Source organism: Leopardus geoffroyi, chromosome X, assembly GCF_018350155.1.
Source record: "Leopardus geoffroyi isolate Oge1 chromosome X, O.geoffroyi_Oge1_pat1.0, whole genome shotgun sequence".
NCBI lineage: Eukaryota > Metazoa > Chordata > Mammalia > Carnivora > Felidae > Leopardus > Leopardus geoffroyi.
In genome coordinates, this window is record NC_059343.1 from 58,663,527 (window position 1) to 58,690,051 (window position 26,525).

A 26,525-nucleotide genomic window follows, 5' to 3' on the forward strand; every position below is an offset into this window, starting at 1 on the left:
GGGGGGGGGTGAGTGGGTGAGTGGAGGTCTTGATGCCTGATTGGTGCAAGATTGGCGGGAGGGGGGAGGAGTCTGGGCCTGTTGCTGCAAGACCTCCTGGGGCTGAGGGGGGAGGCTGGACGGGTGAGTGGAGGCATTGATGCGTTATTGCTGCAAGATTGGCGGGAGGGGGGAGGGGTCTTGGCGGGTTGCTGCAAGACCTCTTGGGGTTGAGGGGGCTGGGCGAGTGAGTGGAGGCGTCCATGCCTCATTGGTGCAAGATTGCCGAGGAGGTGGGTGGGGTATGGGCTTGATGTTGCAAGACCTCCTGGGATTGAGAGCGGGTAAGGCGTGGCGGAGTGGGGGGAACGAGTGGAGGTGTCAAGGTCTGATTGGTGCAAGACCGGCTGGGGGCAGAATCGTTGGGGGAGGGGTCTGGGCTTGGTGTAAGAGCTGGGGGTGGGGGGGGTGGAGGCGGGTGGGGGGCTGGTGGAGATGTTGATCTGATTGGTATAAGACTGGCGGGGAGGTGGAAGTGTTGGAGGAGTCTGGGCTTGTTGGTGTAAGACTTGAGGTTGGGCGGAATGTGGGGGTGGGGGCTAGTGGAGGTGTCCGGATCTGATTGGTGTAAGACTGGTGTGGGGGGGGGCGGAAGTGTTGCGGGAGGGGTCTGGGCCTGTTGGTGTAAGACCTCTTGGGGTTGAGAGGGGGAGTGGGGATGGAAGACGGGAGTGGAGATACCAACTCTGATGGGTGTGAGGCTGGCTGGGGGTGGGAGGGGGGAGGAGCCTAGACCACCTGGGGATGAGAAGGGGGGAGTAGGAGGTGGAGGTAGTGGTGAGTGGAGGTTTTGGGAGGTTTGGGGGCCATATTGGTGCGAGACAGGCTGAGGCAGAAAGCGAGAATAGGGGGATAAGGGCATTGGGGGAAGGTGTAGAGCATTTGAGGGTGAGGGTGACCTGATCCGTTTAAGACCAGTGGAAGGTGGGGTACAGTAAGGGGGTAGAGAGGGTAGAGGTTGGATAGAGGTTTGTGTGGGGTGTGATGGCCTGGTCTGTGTACGACTGGCTGGGAATAGGAGTAGAGAGGAGGAGGGATGGAAGAGGGTGGAGGGGTTGAAGCCTGATAGGTTCTTCTTGGGGCATGAGGCAGGAGTAGGGAGAGTGCAGGTATGGGGAGAGTGGCCAGCCAGTTGGGATGTGGGGAGTGGGAATCCCTTTGAGGGAAGATCTCACTGGGCCAGGGACTGAATAGGAGTTAGTGCATGAGGGAGAAAATGTATCCTGGGGCTAATGAATGAATGATTGTCCTTTATAATGTGGGGGTTGAGGTAACTTAACATCAGAGGCTGGCATGTGCTTTGGGCTTTCTGAGTGATCTGCAAAAGAACCTTGGTGGGACAGGGTTCTTCTCTGATGGGGGGTGGGGTGGTATACCTTGTCTCTAGTTTTCTCCATCCGGGAAAAGTCTGCAACAAATTTAAATACATCTCATTTCACAGAGCAAAGTTTTGGCTTTAAAGTAGGGTGAATAAGCTGCTCGAAGATAAATGCAGAATGTAGAAATGTTTGTTCTGGGTTTTCGTTTTCTTTAAAAAGTATGTTTTTGTCTTGACTGTAGACATGGACATGTCGGAAGAAGTACCTGGCCAATCTAAGATTGAAGAAGATGCTTGGTGAGACTGAAAAAATTTTCTTTTTAGTCCTGCTGTGTTGGCAAAATGATTTTCTCAAAAAGTATATGTTTCTTTCATTTAGAGTCTGCAGGGTATATAATTTGGTTAGTCATAAAAGGAGAATTGTGAAAAGAGGCCTTCGAATCATATGAGTCCAGCCTCTTACTCGATGTATGAATCCTCTATATAACACCTCTATTAGTGGCTAGGAGCATACTCCTCCATGAAGCAACACAGTGCGTTGTTGAATATGCATAATTCCTAGAAAGTTCTTCATTCTAATGATTTTCAAATAAACATTTGAACGTAGATGTTAAAATTTATTCCACTTTTCATTATATTGCTTATATTTAAAGAAATGAAAATTTTAATGAGATACCATTTTTCATATACCAGATTGGCAGAGATTTAAAAAAAGTGATAATAACTGGAGTTGGCAAATTTGTTGGTGAACGGGCAATTTCATATAGCCATTGTGAGAATATAAATTGGTGCAACTTTTAACTGCCCATGTTCTTTGACCTAGTAATTCCACTATTAGGACATTTTCTTTCCACGTTAGTACAATTTTATCTTATTTAATATATTAAATTATATATTAACTAATTTAACATATTAAATAAAATTGTACACATACACACACCCATATACTTAAGTGCATAAACGTGGTTATATCCTACATTCTTTTTGTGTAGTTCACTCTTACTGTTTCTTGACTCCTTTTCCCCTTCTCCCATGTCCCTTCTCCCTATAACTCATGTTTATTTAATTGTACACAGACATACACAGGCTGGTTTGGTCTTTGTTGAGTTCTGTGGAAGAAGGATGTATGACTTAATCTTAGCATACAGAGAAGTACAAGGATGTTCATCGCAGCACTGTTTGTATTAACACAAATTGGAAAGAGTTTAAATGACCTAAGGGTGTAGTTGAATAAATTATGGTTCCTCCAAAAAATGTGCAAAAGAACTACATGTACTCCTAATGGAGAGATTTCTAAGATACATAATGTGAAAAACTGTAAGCCATAGAACAATCCATATAGAACAATATTTATTTTAAAAGATGTGTGCACTTGCCTTGTGCTGGTGTTTATGTTTAAGAACTTTCCAGAAGAATAAATAAGACACATTGTTTGTTCCTGGGGAGTGGGACTCTTGGAGGAATCTGGGACAAAGTGTTCCTCTTCCTCACTCCTGTTTCAGTGTTCTTTATCACTCACAAAAGTATCTGGTAAGCATTATAACGTGATTGTCATTAAAATGGAAGGGGGGATTAGAAAACAATGCAGCAAATACACATTGAAAAATGCACATCTTAAGAAGTAATGAAAAGAACTGTGAATTCAATGTTACTTTCCTATTAAGTAGCAAATGAGAAATATTTAATCCTGTTACTGTAATGTTGCTGAACTATGTGCTGATCTAAACCTTTGGAAAGGATTATAAAACTATAAAATTGGTTGTACTTTTGATTAATTTGGCTTTGGGGAATCAACTTTAGGAAGATGCAATTTATAAAAGGAATTAAATACACAAAGATCCTTGTAGAAGCATTCAATTAAAGAAAAGATGTGTGTTATCAAGAATACACCAGGTAAAATTCTAGCTCTTTCTAGGACCCTCAGTCTCTTGACCCAAATAGTGCCCAAGGGCAGATGGTTGGCATTAGTTCTCCTGAAAAATAAACAGGCAGTCTGGTTTATTAGTAAGCCCCTTGCAAATTCGGTTAACAGGGTCATTGCTCTAGCTTTTGATGAAGAATTGACAGACCTGAGTTCTTGAACCTACAGATGTGAAGGCTGGATCCTGGACTTCTGGTTGGAGATTGCTTTTGAGGCTGGACAGTGACTGACCAGTCTCTCCACCCACCCTCGCTGTGTGTCGAGACTATTACATTTCACTATCTGGGCACTGTATTTTCTTTAATGCAGACAACATTGTTAGTTTTTTGTGTGTTTGCTCCTACTTTGGGCTGACTCTGTACCTTGCATAACCTTCAACATAAGGTTCACATAAATGGGTGTGTATACATAGTTTTTTAAATAGAGAAGATTATTCCTTCGTGAGATCTCCTAGGCAAAGTCTTTTAAAAACGAGGTTCCATAGGGGTGTGGGTGGGGGGATGTACAACAGTGAAAGGGATCCTTGCAACCACTTTTTGAGATTCATTCATTCTTTTATTCAGCAAAATAGTTGAGTCCTGACTATACTGGACAGTGTGTAACAGGTATGTGTCCAAATCCTTGCATGGTTTACTCTCTGGAATGGGAGATAGAAACATGTAAACAGGCAATTCCAGTATAGCGTGATAAATGCTGTGATGGGGGACAAGTTCATGATCCTTTAAGGAGGGCAGACATTATCTTGTTGAATTTTTGCAGTAGCCCTATGAGGCAAGGGGTTGTTTGACAGCTGAGGCCCAAGAGCTTTATTTACAGAAGTCTGGGTAAGAAGTGATGGTGGCTCAGAGTGGGGTGGTAATAGTAGAGTTGGAGAGATTGGAATGAACATAGGGTATGTGGTAGTTTATCAATTCTGAGAGTTTTTTCTACAGTTTTGAAATTGGGATGCATCCAAAGTACAAGGGAGGGTTTGGCCAGAGATAGTGATAGTGGTAGGAACATTGAGTTCATCGTTAACAATAGAGAATCGGGTGTAATTACAGATAGGACGATAGACTCATTGGTGGGAGGACAAGGCAATTCCTGTCTGATTGCTTCTATTTTCCCAGTGACTTATGAGAGAAGGTCATTAATAGAGTGGAGGAGGTTCTGGCAGTTTGAAGGCAGAAGTGCTACAGAAATCCATAATGCAAGGGGTGAGGGACCGGTTTTCATTGATCACTCAGAGCCCAATTCGTAATCTCTGATGGCCACTGACTGTTGCTTTTTAGCCCAGGATTCTTTGTTAATACTACAACAACAGGGGCGCCTGGGTGGCTCCGTTGGTTACGCGTCTGACTTTGGCTCAGGTCATGATCTCACAGTTCATGAGTTCAAGCCCCGCGTTGGGCTCTGACAACTTAGAGCCTGGAGTCTGCTTCGGATTCTGTCTGTCTGTCTCTCTCTCAAAAAATAAGTAGACATTAAAAAAAATTTTTTTTAAATACTACAACAAGATAGACGGGGAGAAATACCATATTTTATTAAATTTTTTTTTTGAAGTTTATTTTGAGAGAGAGAGGGAGCAGGGAGGAGCAGAGAGAGAGAGAATCCTAAGCAGGCTCTGCACTGTCAGTGTGGAGCCCAAAGCGGTGCTCAAACTCACAAACTGAGATCTGAGCTGAGGTCAGATGCTTAACCAACTGAGCCACCCAGGTGCCCTGGATCCTTTGAAGTTTTTGAAGGTTTTTGTTTAATGCATCTTCAAAGCTTCTAATGTGATTTCTTAGCCCTTTCATGACAGGGTTCTGGTTAAGCCAACTGGCTTTTCCAAGGTGCATCTATTCTGCTTTGAAACACTGTCTAGGAACTTGTACTCCTGGTGGCAGATTATACTTGGAAAAGGTATCTAACAGAATTTGTCTCCTTTTTGACCACCTGTTTTCTTCTTAGCACTTTCTTCAGACTGCTTTTCCTGTCGGTTACCATCCCCCGTGGAATTCGATGATTTGTCTTCAGGGATTAGAGTGGGGTTCTCTGTCATGTAACTTGTGGCATGTTTTCGATCCCTTCTTTCTTTTGTCCGACCCCTAATTGTGTGTTGTGTGTAACACAAAAGTATGTAAGAACAGAGTTGAAGCACGAATCACGTTTGAGTTTATATGTAGTGCTGTTTGTCGATAATAGGTTTCAAGAGAAACAAGGTCACGTTTTGGCACATACCTGGGAAACCTTTTACTCAGCAAGAGTTTTCTTTACTAATATAAAAAAAATTTTTTTGAGGCCTAGTGATTGATAAATGAATAGGAAATTGAACCAAGGGTGTTGAGCCAGCATGTGTCTTGGAAGACTGAAAAACTTACGTAATCAGTCCCAACAGTCAACCTCAAGGCTAAAACAAAAGCCCTCAAGAAGTGGTGGTTAAGCTTGGGAAAAAAAATAGTTACAGAGAGTGAGGGAGACAAACCATAAGAGACTCTTAAATGCAAAGAACAAACTGAGGGTTGATGGGGGGATGGGGGAGAAGGGAAAACGGGTGATGGGCACTGAGGAGGGCACTTGTGGGGACGAGCACTGGGTGTTGTATGGAAGCGATGAACCACAGGAATCTACCCCCCAAACCAAGGGTACACATTACACATTGTGTGTTAGCCAATGTGACAATATATTTAAAAGAATTAAAAAAAAAGAAGTGGTTAAGCTTGACTTTTTCTGTGGAAACCCTTATAACTATCATGGCCCTTTTGGTTTTCTCTGTGTCACAACAACTAATAAGATTACCTGTGATCAGGTCCTAGAATGTAGCCTGGCTCCAGCACCAAAGTGATGTTTTATTGCAGGTGGATTGCGGATGAATGTCATGGAGGGATGTCCGGTCAGCTGCTGTCTGGAGAAGTGAAGGATCTCAAGCCAGAACATGCTTTGGCGTCGACTCAGGCATTACTGTGCAGCTGTAATGTGCCAGGCAGCCTGCCACAGGAGGGGTGAGAGGGGAGGTGTGAGTAGGTGGGATGACTGTTGGGGCCTCTGGCACATTATTGGGTAGAGAAGCGAGAGGCCCCAACATCATGGTTCCCTGCAGAGAGCAGTTGCAGCCTTGAAATCACCCTTTGTTTGCTCCCCGAGAGCCAAAGCATAAGAGACTCCTAAAAAACTGAGAACAAACTGAGGGTTGATGGGGGGTGCGAGGGAGGGGAGGGTGGGTGATGGGTATTGAAGAGGGCATCTTTTGGGTTGAGCACTGGGCGTTGTATGGAAACCAATTTGACAATAAATTTCATATGTTAAAAAAAAAAAAAAGGTGGCCATCAGCCTTGTCCACTTACCTAGATAGCAATCCCAATAAGTAGGCCCTCTTCAAGCACTAAAGCCCCAAAAGATGTCCTCCTTGCTCTTTTTTCCTTCTGATGTTTATTTGTAATCTCTTCATCCTCGAGTCCTTTCACCCATGGCCCCCTTTCTCAGAATTCACTTTTGTATCCTTATTTTTTTATTTATTTTTTTCACATCTTTAAATAGAAATCACTTGGCAGAAAATGGGCTTCTCGCAGGCAGCTAATGGTGCTCAGCTAACATTCTTCCCCTATCTTTGATTCTGCGGTTAAAGGCTAAGCAGCCTGTTGCTTCTCATTTTTCTTCACCCCCCCCCCCCCCGCTGTGATCCTGATTTCATAAGCCCTTAAAACCTTTTTGCCTCTCAGGAACTAGAAGCTCTGATTTGTGGTTCTCTCCATTTGAGGTTTTGGCCATGCGGTTATGTATGATGAGGAGTAGCCTGCCTTTATAACCGCGTGTATTTTCTTTTTTGCAGCTGCATCATTATTGTGGACTCAGACAGCGACGAAGAATTGGAGCCCTGTAAGTAGAGTCCACTTGAAGCAGTAATTTCTGTTTCCAGGTGTAACTTAGACATGCCTTTGTAGAGATGACTGAACTGATTTGGGACGTTTGGGGTGAGCTGGTCCTGGACTTGTCCCCACCAGGGCTCGCTCCAGATGGGTCAAATGAAGATTATTTCCCTGCTGTTAGGAGCAGGGACAGTTCTCTGTGCTGCTTTTCCAGTTTGCTTCCTTGACCTTTTTTCTTTAGGCGTCCTTACTTTTATTTCCTCTCTATCTCCCATGAGGGGATATGAGTCTCCCATCCATTTTAACAAGCCCTAACTCCTGGGGTTTGGTTTTAGGGAGTTAAAGATATGGGGTGACCACATTTTTATCATGCTTCAGATGCTTCCTGACACCCTCTTTCTTTCTCTGATTTAGTTGTGACCAAAAAGAAGCAGCAGAAACAGAACATTAGGTGAGTAGGAAAAGGAGTGAAATTTAACATTTTTTTGAGGAATGATGCTGTGGGTAAGAAGATTTAAGAATAAACTTCACATGTCCTCTCAATACTGTGTTCAGGGTCACAGTGCGTCTTTGATCTCACCACCTGGTTGAATCTTAGATTCTTCATGCCAGGCCCATTATCTAATTGGTTAGTTTCTCCCTCAGCATGTCTATGTGATCTGCCCCCTCACTTTCAGTTGCCACTACACAGGCCCTTACCCAGTGAAGGGGTGTTGCCCAGGTGCCAGACTATAGGAGGTGATAGAAGAATATTACTGGAATAAATCCAAAATAGGATGCTTAGACAACAGAGGTTTCCACATTGACCACTTGAATGAACTGTAGTGGATTTACTGAAGTATGATTTTCATACAGCAAAAATCACACGTTTAGGTGTATAGTGTGATGAAATTTGATAACGTGTGTGGTAGTGTAAACATTACCACAATCAGAGGTTCAGGATATTTTTGTCACTGTTATTTACATTTTTAAAATTTTATTCTTTAATTTGTAAATTTTCATAATTTTCCAATATTTTTATTTATTTCCTTAACAGCGAGGGAGCTCGAGTGGGGGAGAGGCTCAGAGGGAGAGAGAGAATCTTAAGCAGGCTCCATGCCCCGCGTGGAGCCCCACACAGGGCTTGATCTCACGACCCTGGGATCATGACCTGAGCTGAAATCAGGAGTCGGATGCTTAACTGACTGAGCCACCCAGGTGCCCCAAGAAATCCAGAAAAGACTTTCAAGGAGGGAATAAACGAGATGGCAATGGCCCATCAACCTGGCAGCTTAAAATCGGTGACCATGGTGAAAGTGGATTAGCGGATTTATGTCTGTAGGCAGACACGTGCAGGCAAATCCTCTGACAGGTGTTTTGAGTAATTTTCTCACCCTAAAGGTGTGTAAGACTTCTCGTACACTGTTTGGAAAGTACAGAAAGATGGTGAATTTCAACCTTTTGGGACTTCTGACTGAAACACCAAAGGCAGCCGAGAACGAGGGCCTCACAGGGGTGCTCACCACCCACACCCTGGGTAGCACAGGGGTTCTGCCATGTTTGACTCCCGCCAGCCCATTTCACTCAGTATTTGACAGATGCCTCCTTTTGAAAAGAGGTTCCAAAGAAGGGGAACAACCGAGTTACTACAGGGACCAAAGCAAGAAAATGTTTCCAAGTGATCCTGTGCATCATACAGGAGTTGGAAGAGGCCATGGGAAGAAGACCAGGGCACTTAACGTTTCTCTTTTGTGTTTCCCTGTCTCCTCACTCAGCTGTGTGGTGATTGACTCAGACTCTGAGGATGAGTACTTCCGTGAGAACGTCAGAGCTCAGGCATATGAAATAAGCAGTGAAGGCAAGTGTACTAGTAACTGAGTAGGAGCTGAGCTCCGCAGCCCTCACGGTGTAGTGATTTCAGGATGCGCGTCAGCAGCTGTTCTATTCTGAATCACTTAGTAGCGAGTGCCTCCATTTCTTCCCTGTGTGTGCTGGATGTGGCCACGGCCAGAATTCCCCTCGCTCCCCACCCTGGTGGATTTCCAAACACAGCAGCAACTGTTCTGTCTGCTTCAGACCTTGGGCACCCTCCTCCGTAGAGTTCTTGGCCTGCCAAGCATCAGGGAATCAGGGGCCAGGAAGTCAGGAACTGACACTAGGGAGGTGTGAAGGCCGCTCCGCTCCTCCACCTTCTGCTCTTTTCTGAACTCTTCCGTGTGTGGGAATGGCAGAGAGGGCAAGCGATGAGTGAGGGGCGTGGGCTCATTCTTTCCGGCCTGATGGAGACTTAGGTGGGTGATGGTTCTGAGTCCGCCTACAGGGACTTCTCAGGGAGGAACCTTTGCTTTCTCCAGGTAGCTGTTCATCTTTGCCTTTCACCGTTCTCTTTGTTTTCTAGAGATTTCTGTTTTTCTCGGAGCCTGTTTCCCACAGGAGATCTTTGCCCCTTTGGATTCAGAGGCCTATTTATTTATGTATTTATTTACTATTGTTTAAATGTGTGTTTATTTATTTTTGAGAGAGACTGCGAGCAGGGGAGGGACAGAGAGAGAGAATCGCAAGCAGGCTTCGTGCTGCCAGCGCAGCGCCTGATGCGGGGCTCGAACTCACGAACTGTGAAATCATGCCCTGAGCCAAAACCAAGAGTCAGAAACTTAACTGACTGAGCCACCCAGGCGCCCCCAGAGGCCCTTTTAACCTTGCGGGAGGCATGGAGCTACACTCACAGTTCAGAACCTGTTCAGCGGGTGTGAAATGTAGGAAGGCCAGGAGCTTCTTAAGCATCAGGAACGGTATGGTACTTGATCCGTCTTTGCTTACTTCGAGGTATAGGGCATGATACATAGGCCTCTCCTTAAGTTACTGGCTATTTCTTTGGTAACCACCCAAGAGCTACCATTGGCCAAAGTTCCCTGGCTAACCTGGGATGTCAGAGCAGGGAGACGAGAGGGGGCTTGGAACTCTACACTCCTATTTTACTACCTGTCCCCTCTGATTTATTTTTCCCCTTCCTCTCTAGCTCTGAGTGGATGTGCCTGAGTGAGATGGGGGTCCAGGTGCAGCAGAGTAGAGGCTATGACATGACAAGCCGCTATCAAGGGTCAATGGGAGACCCAGGGGAAGTAGCTTTAGAGGTAGGGCATGAGTGACAGAGCCAGAAACCAATTCGTCACCACAGGCTGCCACTTGCTGACCCGTTTAGTCAGAAGATCCCTATGTTTTTGAGGATGACCTTTGAACTAAGGTTTTTCTGACCTTTCTGTTGGGTGGACCCTTCACTGTGGGCATTCATCCCAGTAATGGAGAGATGAGGAGGGCCCCGATAGGACTGTCTTTGTGTGTCTCTTTACTGTTCTTCACGTGCCCTTTCTTCCATTACTGTAATGAATTTAGGTACTTTTACAGAAAAAGGAGCTTGACCACATATTTCTAAGATCACTTCTAACCTTTGTCAGTGTACAGTCATTTTTTTCATAGATTGTGAGCAGTGTGTCCCTACTCTCTTTTTTGTTGTTGCTATTGTTGCTTTGTTTTTTACTTTCAACTGCAATTGGGAATTCTTTAAAATTTCTAAGAAGGATGACTTTTTACCATAGCAACACCCACTCCTTCCTCTTTATTGCATATCTGAAATTCTTTGGTAATTAAATGATAGAGGAGACTCTCAAATTACATGATCCCAAATCTGCAATTGTAGGATAAAGAGCTTTTGCACCACAAATATATTTTTGCATCTTGTCTATGCTGTAGTGTGTGTGTGTGTGTGTGTGTGTAACATCTGGAATCCTAGAAACCTGGAAGTTGGGCTCTGAACAGACTCCAGAGAGCATGTGGTATTAGACATGCCATGCCTCATTTCCAGATGAAGGGACGCTCGGGGAGGGCGGGGACATTCCAAATGTTCCCAAGGTCTCTCAGTGCTGGTGTTAGGACTGAACCCTTCACACTTACATCAGTGGCTCTGAGAGCTTTGCATTTATGGACTAGTTAGAACATTAAATTTTGTCTAAAAATGGGAGCAAATTCCAGTACCATCTAGTATCAGTGTAATTGCATAAAGTATAGAAAGCAAAAGTTCAGGGAGGATGTAATCTCAAGGACAATCCTTTAAATTCTAGAGCTCGAACTTGGTAGGGAAAAAGCCCACTTTATTCTGATTTCTCTTGTTTTTCTGTGGAGCAATGACAGCACACAAGTCTGCAGAGCTGTGTTTGGGAACCACCGAGCACCTGCAATGTGCTACATAGTGTGATTTGGGAAATCGCCACTAGACTTGGGTTGCTATTTTATCTGTCTCTGCTCTCAGTCAAGTAAAGAAGGGATAGAGGGAAAACAATCTAAAATAATGGATTCTTTAATTTTTTTTACTTTAAGTTTATTTATTTTGGGGGGAGAGAGAGAACCGGGGAGAGGTAGAGAGAAGGAGAGGGAGTCCCAAGCAGGCCCTTAAGCACAGAGCCCAACATGGGACTTGAATCCATGAACCCTGAGATAGGACCTGAGCCGAAATGAAGAGTCGGATCCTTATCCGACTGAGCCACCCAGGTGCCTCTAAAATAATCCATGCTTAACTGTGAGTCATAATGTCACAGCTTCCAGTTTGTTAAATTTGTGCTCAATAATCTAAAGTGGAGTGTGAAAGGGGGACAGAGGGAGTATATTTCTACATGATTGTGTCTTTTGAATTTCAGATGAAGTTCTATATGTGTCTTCTAACATTGAGAAGCCTGCCATCGATGAGCCTCCAATAGTTATTTCTGATGATGATAGTGATTTCGAGGGCCCCGTGATGATCATAGATGACAATTTGTGTGGTCAGGGCCAAAGCTCCTCAAATGAAAAAGAGATGGAGGCCTTTGATGTCTGCCAGCACAATTCATCTGCTGGTGTTGCTGAGCTGGGCAGTGGTGAAAATCTCTGCCCACCGCCAGGTGCTGCTGAGACTGAGGTGGAGATTGCAAATGAAGAGCCAGCACCTGTGGTGGAGCAAACAAGGAAAAGGAAGAGCAAAACCAAAAATATATGTGTGGTGCCCGGTAAGCCAGTTGAATCAAGTAGGCCTGTCCCACTGAACAAGCCCAGCACCGCCCCCCCACCACCTGCCTGCAGTGTGCCAGCCATGCCTGCCATGCCCTTTCCCCTGGATATGTCTGCCTTGTGAGGTCTGCCTGTCCTGATCGCCAACCTTAAGCCATCTCAGCAGGTCCCTAGCGGCCAGGGGAGACAGCCATCCCGGTGAAAAGGATCTTTCTGGAAATGGGGGAGGAATGCCCACGTCTTAGTATTTTACCATTCCCTCCATGCTTTCTCTTTGTGCTTTCTGGCCTGAGGATATAATCCCTTTTTTCTTGGGACCCAGCCCAATGTTCAGTTCCTGTAGGGAACTGTAGGTCGGAGATGTTCCACCCTCCTGGATTCCCAAAGTTCTCAGACCCCCATCTCTACTAGAGCACTTACCCAGCTGTCTTTTGTTGTTGTTTTTTGAGAAAGGGGGGTGCAGGCGAGCTGGGGGGGACAGAGAGAGAAGCAAGCCTCACCAGAAACGGGGCATGAGTTCACCCGATACAGGGCTTGAACTCACGAATTGTGAGATCATGACCTGAGCCACCCAGGCGCCCCACCCTCCCCAGCTGTCTTATGTTTCTGAAACTGTTCCCCCAGTAGATAGTGCGCCTCTTGTGAAGACCCTAACTCATTTTGAAGTCTCTCCCAGGGTCTAGCCTGGTATTTTGCACATAATAGATGTTTAATACTTTTTTTTTTTTAATAACCAAATAAATGATACTCCTGATGGGGAAGTCTCTGGCTAGAGCAGTTAGCAGTATATGGGTGCTAGAAATCTTTCCATCTGGCTTGCGTATCGAGTGTTGGCGCTGCCTATGATCCAGTCTTGCCCTTGGAGCAAGTGTGGACAGCATTCCTTACGCTGCGCGTGCCTCAGGTGCCCACACAATCTGACCTATAGCGGCGTGCTCATGTGGTCTCATTAGAGTCCCTGGTACCTATAACAGAACCCTACCCAGCCTACTCTCTGCTGGCAGCTCTGTGATTCCCATAGATAAAAATCTGTCACGCTGGCCAATGGACAGTATACAGGCTTTAGACCGTTTTCATTTCTAGATGGTGCTCTGGGTGTGGCTGTGGGGCCTCCTCCTGGGTTTACCTTTCTGCCAGCTGCTTGCTGGGATCAATTTTCAGGGTGCAAACGAGCTATTCTCTTTTCAGCTGTTACAGCACCAAAAACACGTGGGCCTTCAAAGAATTTTGCTTCTAAGAGGAAGCCCCATGCAGCAAAATGTGACAAAAGCCACACTGGGTACGTACTGTCCATATCGGACTGAACGGGAATTGATTGTATAATTGTCATGTGTTAAGCAGTCCACTGGGCATGAGAGAGGGTCTTCAAGGGGATGAAAGAGTCTGGTGGGGGGGGGGGGACAGTGTGTCCATCCCTGAATTGGAAGAGCATAAGAGGGGGGAGGAGGAAAGGGAGGAGCAGCCCACTGTTCCACACCTCCCTTTTGCCCCCACATCACCTTTGGCCTCTTGAGGTTTCCTTGGTCCTTAAACTCCGATCAAAAAATGATGTGTGGCCAAACCAGAGCCTTTTTTCAGGCTAAATACTGCTTCGTGGCCACCAGTTTACACTAAACCAAAGCAAACGCAGTGGAGATGGTGAGAAGGCAGAACTGACATGTTCCAATCCATTGGTGTTGGAGGGCAGTTGTCTTCCAGGTTTTTCTAGGGCTTGGGATGTGCCCAGTTGCTCCCACTACTGTTTTTATTCTTGCAAATTTTTTAATTTTTTTTTTCAACGTTTATTTATTTTTGGGACAGAGAGAGACAGAGCATGAACGGGGGAGGAGCAGAGAGAGAGAGGGAGACACAGAATCGGAAACAGGCTCCAGGCTCTGAGCCATCAGCCCAGAGCCCGACGCGGGGCTCGAACTCACGGACCGCGAGATCGTGACCTGGCTGAAGTCGGACGCTTAACCGACTGCGCCACCCAGGCGCCCCTATTCTTGCAAATTTTTAAGGCGTCAACATTAGGGTGAAACTGCTTGTAGTTCCTTTCTTTTTATGAAGTTATAGGTAATTGAGCCTGAAAACAACAGGTCATTTGGACCAAGAACATATTAATACTTGAAGCAAAAAGCTAACAGGTTTTTTTCATTCAGATTCCTCCAACTTCTTACCTTTTCCCTTAAAAATAGGATGTTGTAAGCCTAATTTTCTTCATTCTTACTTGCATTCAGGAGTAATATATACTTATATCTGACTTCTCTTAACAAGACCAAGGATATGTCTGAAGCCTGTGTGTTTATTTTGTTTTAACTGTATTTTGGGCCAATAAATGCATCTTTAAAAAATTCTTTTTCTAAAATTTATTTATCTCAAGAGAGCAAGCACAAGTGGGGGAGGGGTAGAGAGAGAGGGAGACACAGAATCTGAAGCAGGCTCCAGGCTCTGAGCTGTCAGCACAGAGCACGATGCAGGGCTCGAACTCATGAACCGTGAGATCATGACCTGAGCTGAAGTTGGACGCTTACCCGACTGAGCCACCCAGGCACCCTGCCAATAAATGCATCTTATGGGAAGAGGAACCGTGTGTTGGGCACTGGGGCAACAGAGCACCTTGGCCCTGAACAGAGGCTCTCCTTGTTTCTGCACTTCCTGCCCGGTGAGGTAGCAAATGGAGTTTGGCGTGTTCTTTCTTAGGTGGATCCCCTTTCAGCAGAGTTTCTTTTGATATATATTTCAGCTGCTTTGCCTGTAGGGCCACGTGTGTTGGGTGGCTCCCAAGTTGCTTTGCTGTGGTGTGACGTGACAGAAGAAGGCATGTAAGCTGCCCCTTTGTGTCACTGTCCTCTGCATCATCCAAAGGAGGCTGGTCTGTTTGGAGTCCTCACTGTTGCCTCGGTGCTTCCTGTTTCAGTCAGGAGGCTTCCTGTTGTGCTTAGCGTTTGTTCCTGTGTAGCTGGTCATAGTGTCTGATGTACCCATTTGGGGTCTCGTTGGTTGCTCTGATGTGGAGATTGTTCCACCTGCAGCAAAGTGGCACAGGCATTGTGGGGAAAGGTATGCTAAGCCACAGGGCCTGCTTGATGTGAGCGCTGATGCACATGGGGGTCACGTTCCCTGCCGAGGCCTGCAGGTGGTTTAGGTTTTCATCTGCTACCTTTCCGGGTGCAGATTTGCTTTCAGAGCTAAGTCATTGGAGGCAGAAGTGTTAGTCACCAGGGGCAGGCTTTGGGGGTGAAGACGCTTACTTTTAGCTGTCTTTGCCTCATTTGGTATTTCTTTCCTCTCTGTGCCCCAGCCACCCCACTGTGACATAAGGGGTTAATGAGTGTGCTACAAAATCTCAGTCTCAGGAGTTCTGTTGAGTTAGAAGCTCACTTAACCTGTGTCTGCTCTGGTTTTATGTGTCCAGCTCTGTGGGCTCATCTCTTTGGTCTTGTGGATTATTGTTGGCCAAGAGAAAAACACTTTAGTTTAAATAGCTGTTACAACTGTGAGTCCTTTATGTGATTAGCACTATTCTTTGTGCATTTGAATTAGGCCTCGAAAGATGGGGCAACAATAGTGGTCTAATGGGAAAACCATGAGATTTGGGCCAGAAGATTCAGCGTCTGGGAACTTTGGGCAGGTCACCTAACCTCTGACCTTCAGTTTCCTCATCCGTCAAGTGGAGATAGGAAGACGAGCAATAGCTTCTTTGGGGGGTGGTGGTGAGGATCAAATAAGGTCATGCAAAAAAGAAGTTCTCCACAAATGGTAAAGCACTACACTCATGGTTGTTCTCAGGAGAGGTAGAGATGTACTCGTTCTAGCGGTCATGGGCACATACGCTGTGCCAAGGCATGAACGAACTGTGGGAAATCACAGTTCCTGTGCAGAGAATGTTTAACTTGCCTACTTTGGCCAGAGTAGAAATGGTAGCTGGAACACAGATGTTGGGACCGGATTGACCTGGGCCTTGAATGCTAGGCCCAACAGTCAGTGAAAAGCCAGGGAGGGACATAATTGGAACATGGCCTAGAAAAAAATGAACCTGAAGTGTGTGTGTGTGTGTGTGGTTGGACTAGAAGGAAAAGAGCCTGGAGGTTAGGAGCACAGAGGAATGCTGTAGTGGCAAGGCATCAAGGGGAAGAGGGGAACTTGAACTAGGCTCGTGACCGTGGGGTGGAAAGAAAGGCTGGATAGAAGAGATGATGTGAAGGAGATAGCAGTCTTTGTGCCTGTTGAATATATGGGGCAGGGGAGGAAATGAATTTTAAAATGTCTCTGAGGTCTTCAGCCTGCTATAACAGAAGTCAGATAGTTAAACACATTGAGCGGGGGGACATACTCCTGTTAATCAGGTGGAAATTTGCGTCAGGCGATTGTAAATTCAGAACTGGATCCCAGGAGGGAGATCAAGACTGCAGATACAGGTGTGAGATCACTCCAGTGGAGGTTGTAACCACGGACTTCACATCTCTGAGGATGCAAGTAGTGAGTAGGAAAAGTCTACAAATGGAACTTTGGGAAATGCTCTCCTATAAGGTAGTTAGAAGGAAGAGGGACCGGCAGGTTTTCTGAGTCTCTCTGGATATGACCTGTACGTATGCATTTCTATTTACTTCTTTAGCTATACAAAACTTTGTTGAATTTCCCTTTGCAGGCATTCCGTTTGTGAAATACCTGGATGTTTCTTGCATGACGTGGAAAAGGCAAAGCAGTATTCTGGAAGGAAGTTCAAGAAAAATAAGGACAGCCTGGTTCAGGAAATGTACAGTCTGTTTAACAGATCTGTCTTTGACCAAAAGGTACAGTCGGTGAATAGACACTTAATGAGCACCTGTCATATGCCCAGTGCTCTTGGGTGCTGTGAGGTGTGCAGATATGCTAGCTGTATATTTCCTTCCCTTGAGAGGTGTCAGTTTAGATGGGGAGATGATACATGCACACGTGAAAGAAACAGACAATGTTTGTGGGTAATAATATATGGTACAGACTTGTTACCAGCACAGGACATTGAGGCAGAAAAATCACTGAGTGCCTCAGTGGTGAGGAAATAAGATTGGCTGTGGAGTGGGGGGAGACTGAAGGATGTGGAGAGAGTGGCAGTGATGGGGGAAGAGGGCATGTGTGAGGCATGTATTGAGGCTTGACTATCTGGAAGAGAGGGTTTATGCTGAGGAATAATGGGGAAGAGCTGTGTGACCTTGGGCAAGTTACCTCCCCCCTCCCTTGCCTCGGTTTTCTTGGTTTTCTCATCTGCAAAATGGGAGTGATAATAGTACCTGCTACTTCATAGAATTATGGTTGGGCCTAGGGAAGGTAATACACCTGGAGTACCTAGAACAGGGCCTATAACCTAGTAAGTGATACACGTCGGCCATCACTTGTTTTTGGTAGCGTAGCACTAGATAACGGAGGGCCTTTGGAATCAGATTGGAGGGGGGCACTGAAATTGAAATCAGCAGGCACCACCTCACAGGGACAGGATAGGACACAAAGCGTCTACTGAGGGAAACTAACCTGTCTGTAGTGTGGGGCCTATACTGGATTGGAGAGAACCTGGAGGCAGAGAGACTCAGTGATCATTAGGTTTTTCAGACTCTTATTATTGCTGCTGATGAAATTTCCTGCCAGTAGGGTTTTCAGATCTTTCTAAGGCTCCCCAGCCTTTGGGTAAATCACTCCTGATGACTGGGGTGTTACCTCACGGGACCGAGGAGTAGACCAAGGTGCATGTACAATCTCACCTCACCACTTTTAGTACCCACAGGGTTCCATTCCTACCTCGGTGGGTTTGCACTTCTCTCCCTGACGCTTGTCCCCGTGCCGGGCAGCGCACATCTTGCTTTTGCACACACTCAGCAGTCTCCCTTAGGTCCTGATTGCCTGTCAGTTGTTCTCACCTGGGCTTCAGCCTGGCTTTGATTCTCCCCAGAACGTTTAGGCTTACAAAACTCCCAAGCCAAGATCCTTTGGTCTGCTCGAAGCTGCTCTCTGACTTGCCTCCTTTGCTTTTTGTTCTCAGCTGCCAGAGAAAATCGATATCGGCTGGAATAAGAAGATGCTGAGAACTGCTGGCTTGTGCACCACTGGCGAGACACGGTACCCGAAGAAGGAGCGTTACGCGAAGATCCAGATTTCTCTGAAAGTCTGCGACTCCGCAGGTGATGGCAGCCTTCTGACACAGGCCCATGAAGTTACTCTTAAGTCCTGGTGTTTTCTGGCAGCCTGTGTCACAGCTTCTCCTGCCATTCCTGGGTAGATAGGCCTACTACGAATGTCTTGCTCAGAAGACATTCCTAACGATGCCTCCTCATTCCTGAGAATCCAACTTGGCCATCTTTCCATTAGGGTAACTTTCTCACTGCAGCTGGCTCCCTGCTGAGGTTCAGGGTCCCCCGTAGCTAACCAATCAACCAGATTTTCATAATGACCCTCCTGTCATCATTCCTTTGCCCCCACCCAGGTGTAAGGCCTTGTCACCTCACCCTTCTCCCTGCTCCACTCAGTCTCCTACATACCACCGTGTCGCTTTTCCACAAAACACCTGGCTTTCCAGGCTGTCGCAGCCTGCCCCCCACTCTGCTCAGCCAGGCTTATTTCTAAGCATGCTGCCTCTAGCGTGTCCTATGCTTCAGCGAAACTTTCTTCACACTGCCTCTCAGAATGCACTACACAGCTTCCTGGCCTTGTCCTTTGTTTACATTTCTCACCACACCTAGAATGGCCTTTCAAATTTGCAAAGCCGGTCAGTTGTTAGGGGCCCAGCTCAGAACCCCCCTTTTTCCGTGGAGCTTCTCCTGACCAAATCCCAAGGCCATAGCCACTGCTCCCCACCCCGTCCACTTAACGTAACCCAGGTCTTGACTGGGTGTATTTGTAGCAGCAGCATCCCCCAAAAAGAAGAGCATGCTGGAGCTGTCCTGAAAGGATTGTTGTCTCTGACATCAACAAAATCGGTTACGTAGGGGACAGATGTCCCTTTCAGAATCCTGGGAAGCTAACACTCATGACTGCCCATGTAGACTTGTTAGCAGATGGCTTTGCATGTGGTGGGGTTGAGAGTCTAGTGGGTAGCAGGCCGGAGGGAATGGGTTTAAGTGCTCATGTTTCCTTTGCCTCCCTCTCTTCCAAGACCGCCTTCGGGATACTTTGATCCATGAAATCTGCCACGCGGCCTCCTGGCTGATTGATGGTGTTCGTGATTCTCATGGCGACTCATGGAAGTTTTATGCCAAAAAATCGAACCTGGTGCACCCAGAGCTGCCCCTGGTCACCCGTTGCCATAACTACAAGATTAACTACAAGATTCATTATGAATGCACTCAGTGCAAAGCCAGGTGAGACCCTTTGCCTCTCAGACTTTGTTCTGTTTCTGCTATGACTTCCAGCTGGCTCTCTGTGATTTTGTTGGTAAGTATGTGGCCAGCTGGCTGGACGAGTGAAACATCTCTACTCCTTTCCGTGTCTTCCTCCTTCTTTCTCTTCTACTTTGAGCTGACCTCAGACTGCTGTTGCTGCTTGGTGCCCCACTCTCTGAGAAGCCAGGCAAAAAGTCTTGCTTTGGGCCAGCGCCAGCAGGTCGGAGAAGATGCTGAGGTACAGTGACTGATTCCCTTACTGCATGATGTCTCTTTTCCTCCTTAGAGTCGGCCGTTACACCAAATCATTGAACACTGACCGCTTTATCTGTGCCAAGTGCAAGGGGACTCTGGTCATGCTGCCGCTAACTCGTAAGGATGGGACCCCCATTGCGCCCCATGTGAGACCATTTGCCAAGTATGTGCAGGAGAATTATAGATTGGTTAAGCAGTCAGCGGAAGGGCTAAGCCATGGCGATGTGATGAGACAGCTTAGCAAGGATTATGCCCTTAAGCATAAGCGAAATCCTTAAGGTTATCTGAGACTATACTTGTGCGAGCTGAGTCCTCCACTGCTAAGAAGTTTTAGAAAACATTTGTTTCTGCAATGAATACTAGGATTTAAGTGCGTTTTTATAGCTTCATAGTGTAGTGATGATTGTTCTTAACTAAGGATTCTGTTGGTAACCATTCTGTGCCTTTGACAGTACTCAGAAGCCCTTTGGGTCCACCTTGGGTGTTACTTAGACTCCATAGTTTTAAGACATAGAACAAAATACAGTAAGAGAAGCACATAGTTTTAAGACTAAGACATAGAACAAGATACAATAAGAGAAACCCATAGTGTTAAGACGTAGAATAAGATATAGTAAGAAAAACCCATAGTGTTAAGACCATAGTTTTAAGATTAAGATGTAGAGGGGTGCCTGGGTGACTCAGTCAGTTGAGCATCCGACTTCGGCTCAGGTCATGATCTCATGGTTTGTGAGTTTGAGCCCCGTGTCAGGCTCTGTGCTGACAGCTCAAAGCCTGGAGCCTGCTTCGGATTCTGTGTTTCCCTCTCTCTCTATCCCTCACCTGCTTGTGTGCTCTGTCTCTTTCTCAAAAATAAATACATTAAAAAATATTTAAAAAAAGATTGAGGTGTAGAATAAGATACACTAAGAGAAACCCATAGTGTTAAGACCATAGTTTTAAGATTAAGACGTAGAACACATACAGTAAGAGAAACATAGTTTTAAGATGTAGAACAAAATGCAATAAGAGAAATGCTTGTTCAAGAGTGGCAGGTTGAGAAAAGGAGAATGGTGCTGGGAAGTGAACCAGATTCAAAGGTGGCCCGCCAAAACCCGGGCTGCTGGCAGGTGGAACCTGTTATACCTACTTAGAAATAAGAGACAGACATGTCTCATGAATTGAGTTGTTCTTAATGTTGAATAAAGCCATGTAAGCCAGTGTAGCTGTTCATAAGATTAGAAAAATAAATAAACTGTTTTCTGCAATTCACTTGTTAACCGAGTCTATTCATTGACAGCCTGACAGCACAGAACAAACTGTCAGGTCTTTTGTCCAAGACCCTGGACATATGAAGCTCTCCACAGTGTGTCTGGAAGAGCACTCTCCATTCTGGTTTTTCTCTATGACTTTTGTGACTGCCCGTAAGCACTTCAGCAGCCCCCCCACTCCTGGGAGGCATCCAGGGTACAGACTGGGGCCAAGATTGCATTCATTTCCTGTTGCTGCCATGGCAAATGACCACAAGCTTAGTGACTTCAGACAACACAAATGTATTCTTTTACAGCTCTGGAGGTCATAAATCTGGTGCTTGGGGTACTCAGGTACCCCAGGCTCAGTCAGTTAAGCGTCCAACTTTGGCTCAGGTCATGATCTCGTGGTCTGTGAGTTCGAGTCCCGTGTTGGGCTCTGTGCTGACAGCTCAGAGCCTGGAGCCTGCTTCGGATTCTATGTCTCCCTCTCTCTCTGCCCCCACACCACCTTGCTCATGCTCTGTCTCTCTCAAAAATAAATAAACATTAAAAAAAATCTGGTGCCAACCTCACTGGACTGAAATCCAGGTGTGGGCAGGGCTTGGTTTCTCTCTGGAGGAACTGGGGTTTGGGGATCCATTTCCTTGTCTTTTCCAACTTCTAGAGGGCACCTGTGTTGTTTGGTTTGTGCCTCCCCTTCTGTCCTCCAAGCCAACAACATTTCTCTCTCTCTGTCTCCCTCTCCCTCCCTCCCCTTCTTCCTCCCTTTTTTTCACTTTGAAGGACCCTTGTGATGACATGGGGCCCACATAGATGATCCAAGAGAATCTACTACTTATAAGGTCAGCTTATTAGCAACCTTTTTGCCATGTAAGGTAACATACAAGTTCTGGGGATTTGAGGGTGGATACCTCTGGGACCCATCCCTCAGACCCCCACAAACATCTTTATTAGTCTAGCATCACTGATATTTTTTATGGGCACGATGTGTTCTGTCCTTTTCCTTCCTTCCATCCTTCCTTCATTTTGCGGATGCTTTGAGTCTTTTAGTGGCCACGCACTCAAGGCTAACCACACATCTAAGGGACTGGGTGCGTGTGCAGGGTGACATGAGCTTCCCTGGCTAAATCCCCAGGTCCCTCCCTGCCGATCCCGCTTCCACCCAGGTCTGCAGTCTCAGCAAAGGCTCAGCTGATGAGTGAAACTGGATCGTGGCACATTGGTGGCTTAATTAAGGGGAATTGACAGTGCAGCGGTTCCACCCCTGCAAAGGGAGGGCCCTAACTCTGTAGGCTCGCCACCTACCCTTCTGGGGAGCCCTGGTCATTTCCTCTACTCACATCCACCTCAGCGATTGCCCACCCGTGCCTCCGGGTGGCTTATGTGCAAATGACTGTCCTCAAGTCCTCCAACCTTGGTGCTTTTCGTCCAGCCCCATGTCACTATCCAAGAAAAAGTCCGCATCTCCTCTTCTCTGTATAAAGCTACATACAACCTTTGGCTGGGCTCTCTGATACCATCACTTGATCCCAAACCAACCTTGAGTATTTTCAACCCTTCCCTCACCCGAACCCTTAACTCTGGGGCCACTTGCGGTACTAGGAAGCATTGCGGTTTTGCTATTGCCTTCCCTTCTACCCAGAAATGCTGTCTTTGCTTCTCTCTGTCCTTGGAGACCCCACTTGCCTTTCGGGGTCTTCCGGAAGCCTTCCCAAATGGCTCCAGCCACAGGGCTCTGAGACCCGGGTTCACGGTCTAGGGACAACTCATTTACCTTGTGGCATAGACTGTTTCGTATTGTTACTCTTCCCCATGTCTTCCCTGCTGGCCTAAACTTCGGGAGCACAGGGACCATGTCTTATTCATGTCCGAAGGCCCTTCCCCAAATTATGCCTAAGTGGTGTCCAGCCAGTCCAGTGAACTGTTAGCCCGCACCCATCTACCCCAGTGCTTCCCTGTGAGTGACAGGAGTACCCAAGAGGGCAGAGAGGGGGCTCGACATAGACGTTAACACAAGCAACATCAGTTGGCATAGATCCGGGGCCAGGCAAAGAGAATAGGAAATGCATCCCCAGAGCCTGGGCAAGGCTGGATATAAATGATGCACTACTAACACACCCTGGTCCTGATGATCTCATTTATTGAAAAGTTTTAAGCAGAATTTTAGACATAAACATGAGCAAATACAGAGGCCTTGGGGACCACAGCTACAGTCGCTGCTGAGTTGGAGGCCCGGGTCAAGACCCTATAGGGACAGCTTCTATGCTGCTGGCTTCCTGCTCTGTGTACATGGGGAAGGCCAAGGTCTAGTTACCGAATAAGGAGGGCAGTGAGGCTCCTAGCAGCCAAGGCAATAAGGGCCCCAAGGCAGCCACCTCTGAAGTGGCAACAGGGCTTGGCAGCTAAGGAGCAGCAGTGGCGTAGCCCCCAGAGCCAGGGGGGTGCGTCCCTGGGAGACCTGGTGATGCCGGGGCCACCAGGGAATCTCGGGAGTGTGCGTGCGTGGGGAATGAGGCTACAGGGAGAGGGAAGGAGGAACCCGGAGGAGCCTGGAACGTGGGGGCAGTCAGGCTGCGTGGCAAAAGGAGCACCCCCCCATCCAGCCTCACAAGCCCGAGTAGGAGGCCTCTGTGGTCTCAGACCAGGATGAATCCCGGCGGAAAGATGACGGCTGCCGCTGGTGCCCTCTTAGGTCAGGGCAGCCCAGGCGCGTAAGTAACATCCACATGCGCTCTCGGAACTTGACCCCCACGAAGGCATAGAGCAGTGGGTTGAGGCAGCAGTGCATATAGCCCAGGCCCGAGGTGACTGACTTGGCCACATCCACACGGCTTTCTCGGCCACAGTTGCGGGACAAGGCCTCCAGGTCCATGAGGGTGTCCACCATCACCACCAGGTGGTAGGGGGTCCAGCAGAGGGCGAAGGCCACCACCACTACCACGACCAGCCGCATGGCCCGCAGCCGCCGCTGGCCCCTGGAGACCAGCAGCACAGCTAGGATGCGGGCATAGCAGTAGGCCATGACCAGCAAGGGCAGCAGGAAACCAGCAACCAGCTGCAGCACCCGCAGAGCTGTGCGGCCCACCTGCGGGAAGTTGTACTGACAGTGGGTGGCATTGAGGCGCTCGTCACGGCGGGCCGACAGGAAGATGAAGTCTGGGATGGCAAAGAACAGACAGAGTCCCCAGACGACCACACAGGTGAGGGCCACGCGGGCGGTGGGCCCCCGGCGGTACAGCTGGGTGGCATGCACTATGCTCAGGTAGCGGTCAAAGCTGATGCAGGCCAGCAGGAGGGCCCCCGCGTAGAAGTTGATGTTGAAGAGGGCGCCCGCCACTTTACAGAGGCCAGATCCAAAGACCCACTGGACAGCTGCGTCCACTGCCCAGAGGGGCAGGGTCAGCACCAGCAGTGCGTCGGCCACAGCCAGGTGGAGCAGGAAGGTGTCGGTGCTGCTCAGGGCCGCCCGCTGGCTCAACAGCACAGCCGCCACCGCGCCATTGCCCAGCAGCCCCAACACGAAGAGGAGGCTGTACAGGGCTGGCAGGAAGGCCCGGTCGAAGTTCAGGCTGAAGTCCTGCGGGCAGGGCGGGGAGGCACAGCAGGAGTCACTCTCGTTTTCTGTGTAATCATAGGAAGAGCTACAGTTTTCCAGGAGGAAGGCAAGCTCAGAGGCGTCGAACACCTGGTGTTCACTCATCTGCAGAGGGAGGGAAGGAGGCAAGGGACTGTGGCCTTACAGTCACTCCTTTGAGCGTTTCCTGGAGTAGCTCCTCTGTCCGGCAGGCCCCAGTTCCTGTCTTTTGTCCAAGCCCCCGCCTATTGAACTCTGTGCCCAGCCCGGGAGCTGGGGTGGTAACTTCCCACATCAACCACCGCTTCTCTCTCACCTGTGTGGGCCATCCTATTAGACCAGGGATTGTGGGCCAGAGGAAGGCTTCCCTCCCACCCCTGTGCCAGGAGCCCTCCCTGCCCCCTTTCCTCGCTCTGCCTTCACGGCTTGGCTTGCCCTTCTGTTTCCCTGCCACGCCTGGTGCTACTACCTGCCTCCCCCCGCACCTCCCCGCAGTCCCCTCTCCAGGTCGGTCACTGGCCCCCCACTTCCCTCCTTAGCCCTTGTCTAAGGATCCCAACTTCCTGCCTCCCGTGGGGCCCCTCCACAAATCACTGAAGTCCTCCCCCTGACCCTGTCACTTGCTTTCTGTTCCTGTTCTTCCCTTCCTCTTCAGGGATGCCACCTGCCACCCCCTTGGGGCTCTCCCACCAAGCTCGGGTAGAAATATTCCATACCCCATTACCCTACACATGACCCCAGAGCTGCCAGCCTTCTCAGTGCCAGTTCAGTCCCACATGGAAGGGTAAGTTCCAAGTCAGAGCCAAAGGGAGCCTCGGAAGCCAACGGCGGCAGGGATCATTTTGCAGATGAGGCCCGGAAGCCAGACAGGGGAGGGGTCGCACCTGTGGTCATACACAAGTCCCTGGCCGAGGTGGATTCCCAATTCCCCGTCCCAGGGCTCCTTCTACTGCAATCCCTGCATCATCTACCTACTACTCACCCAGCCCTCTGGTGGCCCTGGCTCATGAGCCAGCCCTGACGTTTCCCCCGGTCTCCCGGGCCCTCCACTCCGAGCTCCTGTGCCCACCGGCTGGGCAGCAGCACTTACCTCAAGGACCATTGCTGGGCTGATGCTCTGCCTGCAGGGCTGTGTGCTGCCTGCCCCTCTGCTTTGGTGATTGTGGTCGGGAACCTGCACTACACGGAGGAAGTGAGGGTTTCACATGATTGTTGGCGGCAGCCTCTTCCATGGGCTTGTCTTTGCCAGACCTCCCTAGAACCGAGGCCACAGGAACTCCTGGCCCATTCCCCTGGGAACGCTGCTGCGGGGGGACCCAGCCACAAACTGGGGACCAGAAAGGCTGGGGCTTAGGGAAAAACAGGTCCTTTGAGGTGGGGCATCTGAGGGAGAAGCAGAGTGTCTACGAGGTGGAGGGCAGCCCTGCTGCCAGGGGCAAGAACTTCTGCACTGGTGGAGTCAGTGCTCAACACCCTGGCACCCGTGCTCACCTGTCCTGGGCTGGAGTGGATCTTTGCATAATTGTAGATTCAATTGCTAAACGTCTTAGGTCTGTCAAAGAGATTAACCTTCTTTAAAAACTAAAATATTTATTTAAAATGTTTATTTATTTTTGAGAGAGAGAGAGTGAGCCCTAGTGGGGGAGGGGCAGAGAGAGAGGAGGGGACAGAGGATCTGAAGTGGACTCTGTGCTGACAGCAAAGACCCTAACGTGGGGCTCGAACTCATGAGCCGTGAGATCATGACCGTAAGATCATGACCTGAGCCGAAGTCGGACACTTAACCGACTGAGCCACCCAGGCTCCCCAAACTAAAATATTTTGAAGAAAGCCTTCACACTACATCAAGTCCTCCACTATTGCCCCTCCCGATACTCAACAGGGGATGAGGAAAGGGAACTACTAGTAATGAACTTGGTATGTGCTAGACAGTGCTTTAGGTACTTTCTCTGATACTGCCTCATTCAAACCACACAAATCCCTTGTGAGGTGGGGGTGGGGAGTGATTCCCC

At 48.0% G+C, this 26,525-nt stretch overlaps 2 protein-coding genes across 3 annotated transcripts; one reads left to right on the forward strand and one right to left on the reverse strand.

Moving 5' to 3' along the window:
- Positions 1 to 73: 73 nt before the first annotated feature.
- Positions 74 to 20,324, forward strand: GCNA (germ cell nuclear acidic peptidase). The gene is made up of 12 exons (XM_045472518.1): positions 74 to 123; positions 1,600 to 1,654; positions 6,098 to 6,241; positions 7,069 to 7,115; positions 7,520 to 7,556; positions 8,860 to 8,942; positions 11,776 to 12,120; positions 13,310 to 13,400; positions 16,752 to 16,896; positions 18,117 to 18,255; positions 19,227 to 19,431; positions 19,739 to 20,324. The coding sequence occupies exons 2-12, from the start codon at positions 1,602 to 1,604 to the stop codon at positions 19,983 to 19,985; spliced, it is 1,536 nt and encodes a 511-aa protein (XP_045328474.1). The 5' UTR covers positions 74 to 123; positions 1,600 to 1,601; the 3' UTR covers positions 19,986 to 20,324.
- Positions 20,325 to 23,062: 2,738 nt separating this feature from the next.
- Positions 23,063 to 26,003, reverse strand: CXCR3 (C-X-C motif chemokine receptor 3). 2 transcript variants are annotated; one of them, XM_045471878.1, is made up of 2 exons: positions 25,604 to 26,003; positions 23,063 to 24,516 (listed from the first exon to the last, which is right to left on the reverse strand). In XM_045471878.1, exons 1-2 carry the CDS (start codon positions 25,613 to 25,615, stop codon positions 23,545 to 23,547), a joined length of 984 nt encoding a protein of 327 aa, XP_045327834.1. In that variant the 5' UTR covers positions 25,616 to 26,003; the 3' UTR covers positions 23,063 to 23,544. The 2 variants fall into 2 exon arrangements, with proteins under 2 accessions (XP_045327834.1, XP_045327833.1); XM_045471877.1 differs by having other exon boundaries at positions 23,063 to 24,639; positions 25,604 to 25,998.
- Positions 26,004 to 26,525: the final 522 nt, after the last annotated feature.